The 8,707-nt window shown below is 46.5% G+C and overlaps 1 protein-coding gene across 1 annotated transcript; it reads left to right on the plus strand.

The window, feature by feature from the left end:
• Positions 1–5,993: 5,993 nt before the first annotated feature.
• LOC134297517 (uncharacterized) lies at positions 5,994–7,587 on the plus strand. Its single transcript, XM_062975267.1, has 2 exons — positions 5,994–7,006; positions 7,092–7,587. Exon 1 carries the CDS (start codon positions 6,100–6,102, stop codon positions 6,883–6,885), a length of 786 nt encoding a protein of 261 aa, XP_062831337.1. The 5' UTR covers positions 5,994–6,099; the 3' UTR covers positions 6,886–7,006; positions 7,092–7,587.
• The last annotated feature ends 1,120 nt before the right edge of the window (positions 7,588–8,707 follow it).

The following is an 8,707-nucleotide window of genomic DNA, read 5'->3' on the forward strand; positions in this document are numbered from 1 at the left end:
GTTTTGTTTTTATTTTTATAGCCCTTGGGGAATTTTAATTCACTGGAAGCAATTTGTGGCACAATATTTATCACTCATTGACAACATTTATATCTTCGTCCCAGCATTAAAAAATGATAGGCCAAACTGAATTTCCTCAAAATACATGCTAGAATTGTGACGAAGCTCAAAATAGTATAAACAAGCTTCTAAATGTACACAGTTGTTTCCCAGGAACACAGTACAATGTGTTTTTGGACAGAGCTACTATTCTATCATAATATGATTTCCTACTGGAATACTTTTGTCAGAGTCATTGACAACAGAACAGGCAGTTCTGTTTTGATTCATTATTTAGCCTATGTTCCACTTTACAGGGAGATAATTTGATTAGGACTTTCCTGTGATGCCAGGAGAAAGAACCCTGTGCCAAGCAGTAACCTTTCCTTCAGAAGTAATGTTTGCTTTCCAGTTCCCAGCTGTAGCCTGCAAAGATATACTGAGCCCAGGGAATCATATGGGGAGACTCTCAGGCCCCTTCTACACAGCTGCATACAATCCAGATTATCTGCTTTGAACTGGATTATATAGCAGGGTAAACTAAGATAACCCACTTCAAATCAGAAAATGTGGATTTTCTGCTTTGATAACCTGGATTATCTGGCAGTGTTGAAGGGGCCTCAGATGTTGTTGGGCAGCAACTTATAGCATTCTTCACCATTGCTGATGCTTACTAGGCCTGCTGGGATGGCATGATCCCTATATCACACTGAGTCTATTAATATACATAATAGTTAGCAATGGACTTGATAAAGGCCATTGGTGTTCACCCATTTGTAGAGGAAAGAAACAAGCCTTCAATTTAAAATGTTTAAAATGTTGTAAAGCAATGTTTTTGGGTTGGAGAGATTAGCCGTTTACAAAAAACTTTGCCCAGGGTAGGCCCAGCTGTATTTACTCAGTCTTCCAGAGACCTTTTCTGTGTCCCCCAAGCACAAAGTAGCTGCATGCAATAACATCCTGTGGAAACTTACTGGTAGAGCATGGGGTGCAGATCAAAAATTAGTAAGAACATCAGCCCTGGCCTTGTCTTACTCAACTGCTGAGTATGCTGGCCCTATTTGGCACAAGTCTGCCTATGCGAAGCAGGTGAACATAGCATTAAACGAAACATGTAGAATAATCACAGGATGTCTCAAACCTGCACCTGTTGATAGACTCTATAAGCTATATGGCATTGTCCCTGCCCGATGTGCAATGGGAAGTTGCTGCTAACTATGAGAGAACTAAAGTTGTACACTGCATGGCTACCAGTGTTATGATTGAGCCTCATGGCTCTGTTACTGACAGACGTGGGCGTAAGACTCCTCGAGAGTCAGATACTCTCGAGGAGCGAGAAAGAAAAAGACTGCGAGACATTTTTGCAGCACCATCTGACGAAGAGTCTTTTGAGGGGTTTACGGAGAGAATGGAGGAGGGGCTGGTTAGCTCAGAGGAGGATGAGATGGATTGGACTCGGGTGAGGGAGGAATTGGGTGCCACTGGTCATGATGGGATAGAAGATGAATGGGGACCTTCAGGATTAGACCCATGGTATAGCTGGAGGGATGGGACGGGATCCACAGCTGGAGATGCTGTGGGGCGTAGTCAGAGGTGTTCCAGCTCTGATGAGGAAAGTGATGAGGAAACGCCCGGGTTAAGGAGGACAGCTGACAGTGATGAGGATTTGTAACTGGCATAAAATGGGGCTTGGGAGCAATTGCAAATTGCGTTGGGCAAGGTAATCTGGACGAACGCTTGGGATCTGTGTGGGACGCTTTCCTGAAGACTGGTGTGTTTTCGTGTGCTGATACGTAAGTTGTTTTGGAATTCAGGGTCAGACGGCGGGAGGAATTGTGTGGGCATTTGTTTGTGCAAACCTGTGCTTACTCTTATTAGCTTGACCTTCCGTCGTCTTCTTGACGGACGCCATCTCCTGCTTTGAAAACTCGGACTGAACTGACCACGGCTTGTCTTCCCCCTTCTTGGACTTGGAATCTACAAACGTCTGCTTCTGGCTTTGATCTACGGAAAGGAACTGGTCTACTCTACTGCTACAATCCTTGGCTGATCTGTTCGTGTTGGAAATCCTGTCTGCTGTGTGTGTGGGAGCGACGCAAGTTACTCTAAGCACAGTGTTGGCAGCAGAGAGGAATCTGCTGCCAATTAGTTGCATTCTTTTGTATCTTTTGTTCCTCGGCTGTTGTTTTGTTTATCCCCAGGCTGAAGCAAGCAGTTTGTTTTTACCCGGATTAAACTCCGGTTTAATCCGGTTTATCTTTTGAACGTTTTTCCCTGTCCCTTTTTGCTCCTAAAGGCTAATACTGCCTGGCCCTTGTATTTTACGGGCATTTTTGAGTTCTGTAATCCAATAAACTCTGTTATCTTGAACCTTGTGGCGTTCTGTCCTTGACAGATTGCCCAACGCCCTTAAAAAGTTTATTGCAGTAATAAACCCGTCAGGAAGACGATGGAGGAGTTAAGGGCCAAATTTGACCAATTACAAACGGCTTTTACCGTCAGCCAAGCAGCTCATGCTGTGAAAGGACATGTTTTGACTCCTGAACGCTTTGACGGAACCAGGTGCAAGTTGCCAACCTTTTTGGCACAAGTGGAGCTTTATTTTTCCCAGCTCAGTGCTCATGCTTTTCCTACAGACACTAGCAAGGTGGCATTTATTTTGAGTTTGTTGACCGGTCCCGCAGGACAATGGGCCACTAATTTAATTTTGGGAAATGACCCAGTCAAGGACAATTTGAATGATTTCAAAAAGTTATTAACTGACACTTTTGGGGATCCTCTCCGCACGGAGAATGCTGGGTGGGCTCTGTATCGTTTGAAACAGGGAAAGGGGACTGTTTTGGATTATTTAAATAAATTTAACTTGTATCGCCACCAGCTGGATTGGGGGGAAAATGCGTTCATGCTTTTATTTACTGCTGGGTTAAGTGATATGCTCCAGGATGAATTAGCACGCTTGGAGCCGGCTGAAAATTGGGACGCCTTAGTAGCTAAGGTGCTGCGTTTGGACGCAAGGTTCGAGGCTCGTAAACACTCGAAAGCAATGTGTGCGCCACCCATGCATGTTACCAGGGCACCTGTGGTGATGGGGGAAGAGCCTATGGAGCTTGGGGTCTTTAAAAAACTGTCTACAGAGGAAAAGAGCCGTAGGAGGCAGCTGGGGTTGTGTTTGTACTGTGGGAATGCTGGGCATTTTGCCAAAAACTGTAATGTGAAACCTTCTCAGCTTTCGGGAAAAGGCCAGCCCTAGTGCGACGTGAGTCCAACGCACTAGGGCTCCTCAAGCAGTCGACTGAGGGGAGGAAGCATGTTTTCGTACCCATTACATTATCTGTTGGGGGAAGGGAACTTGTTTCTACTTTGGCACTGCTGGACTCAGGGGCTACGGTCTCTTATGTAGATATTGAGTTTGCTAAGAAGCATGGCATTCCTAGAGTGCGCAAGGCATGCGACGTGTGGGTGGAAGGAGCAGATGGGAGACTGCTGGAGACTGGGGTGGTTAACCATGAAACCTCAGCAGTAATGTGGGAGGTGCAGGGAGTAACGGGAACGTTTGTGTGGGATATTACGAGCTTGCCTAGATATGATGTGATCCTGGGGATGGATTGGCTAGCTGTAGTAAACCCACAAGTAGATTGGGCGACACGTAAATTGACCTTAAAGAGGCAGGATTGTTGCACTCTGAATGTTACTCAATCTGATATGGAGGGAGTGCCTGCTGAGTATGGGGAGTTCTCTGATGTATTTTGTAAAAGAGAAGCGGACAAATTACCACCGCACAGGCCATATGATTGCACCATCAAGCTAGCAGAAGGTGCGAAATTGCCAGCAGGAAGGCTGTATGCCTTGACTGTACCGGAAAGGCAAGCTTTGCGGGAGTTTCTAGATGAAAATTTAGCCAAGGGGTTTATTCGCCCATCTAGCTCTCCAACTGCGGCACCAGTATTCTTTGTAGCCAAAAAGACTGGGGAACTTAGGCTGGTCTGCGACTATCGGATCCTAAACAAATATACCATTCGGGATAGGTACCCGCTACCTTTAATATCGGAACTGTTATCAAGGGTGCAAGGGGCCAAGGTCTTTACCAAGCTTGACCTGCGGGGGGCATATAACTTAATCCGTATACGGGAAGGGGATGAATGGAAGACGGCATTTAACACGTGTTTCGGATGCCACGAGTTCCGAGTCATGCCTTTCGGACTTTGCAATGCTCCTGCGGTCTTCCAGAGGTTCATGAACGATGTGTTCAGGGACCTAATTGACCAATTTTTAGTGATTTATTTGGATGATATCTTGATTTTTTCTAAGGACGAGAAAGAACATCGTCAACATGTCAAGCAGGTTCTGCACCGTCTGCGGGCTAATGGGCTTTTCGCCAAGGCTTCCAAGTGCGTCTTTCATGTGCCTGAAGTGGAGTTCCTAGGTCATGTAGTGTCAGGTAGGGAACTTAAAATGGACCCACACAAGGTTGACGCCGTCAACTCATGGCAGGAGCTTAAGACTAAGAAGGATGTACAAAGGTTCTTAGGTTTCGCTAATTACTACCGGGAGTTTATTCCGAATTTTGCAAAGCTCACGGTACCTCTGACGCAGCTCCTGCGTAAGAAACAGCCATTTGTGTGGGGGCGGGAAGCTCACGATGCGTTTCTACAACTTAAGTCTAGTTTTCAATCGGACAACATACTAACACATCCTGATGTTGACAAACCGTTCGTGGTAGAAGCGGACGCTTCTAGCTACGCGTTGGGGGCTGTATTGTCTCAGAAGGATTCCTCAGGGACCTTGCGTCCCTGTGGATTTTACTCGCGGCAACTAACACCCTTCGAGCAGAACTATACCATATGGGAGAAGGAGTTGTTGGCGATTAAGGTGGCGTTTGAGGTGTGGCGGCACTGGCTTGAAGGGGCGCGGCATCAGATCGTGGTCAGATCTGATCACAAGAATTTAGAACACTTGCAAACAGCAAAGAAGTTAAACCAGCGTCAAATCCGATGGGCTTTGTTTTTCTCCAGGTTTAACTTCAAGGTGCAGTTCGTGGAGGGGAAGGCAAACTTGCGGGCCGATGCTTTATCCCGTAAGCCGGAGTTTAAGACCAATGAGCAGGTAGTATGTCAGACCATCTTGCCTACTGCCTCTCTATGTGTTGTAGATAATGAGCTCGGGTTACATGACCAGATCCTTGAGGCTCAGAGGGATGATGTGTGGACTCAGGAGCAACTGATGCTGCTATCAGCAGGTAACCGTACAATACTGCCGCATCTACAAGATCAAGACGGAGTATTGGTACGCAGGGGGCAGGTCTACGTACCAGTGGGGGCCCTCAGGTTGGAGGTGATTAGAGCCCACCATGATGAACCCATGGCTGGGCACTTTGGCAGGTTCAAGACCGTACAGCTTATCACCAGGAGCTACTGGTGGCCAAAGATGCGGCAAGACATTCTGCGCTTTTGTGACAGCTGCGCTGTCTGCCAGCAGAGTAAGACGCCTGTTGGGCGCCCTAGAGGGTTGTTGTCGTCTCTACCTGTTCCTGAGAGGCCATGGCAAATCATTTCCATGGATTTTATTTCGGATTTGCCTAAGTCTGGGGGTTATACTTGTATTTGGGTGGTGGTGGATTTATTTAGCAAACTGGCTCATTTTATTCCTTGTTCAACCATTCCGGCGGCCCCTACGTTGGCCTTACTATTTACCAAGCACATCTATCGTTTGCACGGAGCACCCGAGGTGATTATTTCAGATAGGGCTCCGCAATTTGTGTCACGCTTTTGGAAACACTTCCATGAGTGCTTAGGGACTAAGTTAAACGTTTCTTCAGCCTTTCATCCGCAAACGGATGGACAGTCGGAACGGGTTAATGGGCTCTTAGAGCAGTATTTGCGTTGTTTTTGTTTAGATCAACCCACGGCTTGGGTGAAGTGGTTACCGGTGGCGGAGTTCGCTTACAACAATGCGTCTAGTCAGCATACGCCATTTGAGCTAACTTATGGTTTTCACCCACGGGGAGGTGTGGCGCCGTCGACCAATGTGGTCTCTTCGGACCCTGTGTACCGCTCTTCGGAAATGGCTGCATTGCATGATGTTGCCCGTCGCTTACTGTTGGAAGCTAAGGCAACGCAAAAGACTCAGGCTGACCGCCACAGGCAGGCAGGGGAGGAGTTGGAAGAAGGGGATTTGGTGTGGTTATCTTCCAAACATATTAAACAGGCTGGGGGAAAGTTTGCGCCTCGGTATTTGGGTCCCTTTCCTATCGTTAAAAAGATTTCTTCCGTTGCGTTTCGTTTGCGTTTACCGTCTAGTTTAAAGGTCCATCCAGTCTTTCATCGTTCGCTGTTGAAACTCGATACCTCCAGTCGTCGTGGTGCTATAGCGGAGGGTATCACTGCCACTTCTCCGCCATCGGGGGAGGAGGCCTTTGTGAGAGGGGATAGTGTTATGATTGAGCCTCATGGCTCTGTTACTGACAGACGTGGGCGTAAGACTCCTCGAGAGTCAGATACTCTCGAGGAGCGAGAAAGAAAAAGACTGCGAGACATTTTTGCAGCACCATCTGACGAAGAGTCTTTTGAGGGGTTTACGGAGAGAATGGAGGAGGGGCTGGTTAGCTCAGAGGAGGATGAGATGGATTGGACTCGGGTGAGGGAGGAATTGGGTGCCACTGGTCATGATGGGATAGAAGATGAATGGGGACCTTCAGGATTAGACCCATGGTATAGCTGGAGGAATGGGACGGGATCCACAGCTGGAGATGCTGTGGGGCGTAGTCAGAGGTGTTCCAGCTCTGATGAGGAAAGTGATGAGGAAACGCCCGGGTTAAGGAGGACAGCTGACAGTGATGAGGATTTGTAACTGGCATAAAATGGGGCTTGGGAGCAATTGCAAATTGCGTTGGGCAAGGTAATCTGGACGAACGCTTGGGATCTGTGTGGGACGCTTTCCTGAAGACTGGTGTGTTTTCGTGTGCTGATACGTAAGTTGTTTTGGAATTCAGGGTCAGACGGCGGGAGGAATTGTGTGGGCATTTGTTTGTGCAAACCTGTGCTTACTCTTATTAGCTTGACCTTCCGTCGTCTTCTTGACGGACGCCATCTCCTGCTTTGAAAACTCGGACTGAACTGACCACGGCTTGTCTTCCCCCTTCTTGGACTTGGAATCTACAAACGTCTGCTTCTGGCTTTGATCTACGGAAAGGAACTGGTCTACTCTACTGCTACAATCCTTGGCTGATCTGTTCGTGTTGGAAATCCTGTCTGCTGTGTGTGTGGGAGCGACGCAAGTTACTCTAAGCACAGTGTTGGCAGCAGAGAGGAATCTGCTGCCAATTAGTTGCATTCTTTTGTATCTTTTGTTCCTCGGCTGTTGTTTTGTTTATCCCCAGGCTGAAGCAAGCAGTTTGTTTTTACCCGGATTAAACTCCGGTTTAATCCGGTTTATCTTTTGAACGTTTTTCCCTGTCCCTTTTTGCTCCTAAAGGCTAATACTGCCTGGCCCTTGTATTTTACGGGCATTTTTGAGTTCTGTAATCCAATAAACTCTGTTATCTTGAACCTTGTGGTGTTCTGTCCTTGACAACCAGCCTCCTCCCAGTTGACTAAAATCAAGGAAAAGTTTCATGAGAACCAACACACCTCTTAATGGGTTGTTTTATGTTCTCCGGGCTGTATGGCCATGCTCCAGAAGTATTCTCTCCTGATGTTTCGCCCACATCTATGGCAGGCATCTCTTAATGTTGCTCCAGCAACAGCAACAATTTCCCTTTGACAGTTAAACCAGGAAATCCCAAAGGGATGCCCCCCCACAAGGATCTTCCTCCAGGGGCAAACCAAGAATGGGCAACTTGGAAGTCCCCGAAGTGGGGTTGGGAGATCAAAAGACAATCTGGCAAAATGACACTACCTATAATATCCTCCATCTTGTGCAACTGAGGAGCAGAACACATAACTCCACATCTGTATGCTTGCTCACAATGCCCTGCCTCATGCACAGAGAAAGAACTATTTAAAGCTACAGACAATGCAGTTGTTGTTGCCCCTTTTTGGTCTAAAATTATTTAGCCGCTTGTGTTCCCTCTATTTTATCAGTTTTATACTTGTTTATTTATGCAATGCTTTTGACACAAAATAAATAAATAAATGAATCTACTCAGAGCTGTGGTTCAAAGAGGCTATTGAATGTATTTTGCAGGTAGAGATCAGCAACTCAGGTAGTTCCTTCAAAGTTCAGCCTGAAAAAAACAAGAACAAGTGCCACTTCACTGATGCCAAAGCGACCAGCAGCCATTGGTCTGGCCACTGATACTCTGATAGCCCCGGTAGCTCCATAGTCTCAGCCATTGAGGGACTTGGTTCTCATGTCTTGCTGTCTCAGTAGAAATGTCAGAAATCGAATCTAGGATTTACTGTATTTTCTCTACCAGAGAGCTATATAGTGATTCTGCTGTTGATCAGAAAAAAGCAAACCATCACATATATGCATTCACATACACATTTTATATTGCATATGTCATCAATTTGGGTAGCAGAATAATTTCGTGATTAACACAACCATAAAACACAGGGAAGGGTCAGGGCAATAGATTTCCCGGCTGCAAGAATTGTGCATGTTTTGAGGCAAGTATTTTTTAATGATGATGATTTGTGTGTCTACACATAAACAAATATCTGCACATCTC

The sequence above is a fragment of the Anolis carolinensis genome, chromosome 3 (genome assembly GCF_035594765.1).
Source record: "Anolis carolinensis isolate JA03-04 chromosome 3, rAnoCar3.1.pri, whole genome shotgun sequence".
NCBI classification, from domain to species: Eukaryota; Metazoa; Chordata; class Lepidosauria; order Squamata; family Dactyloidae; genus Anolis; species Anolis carolinensis.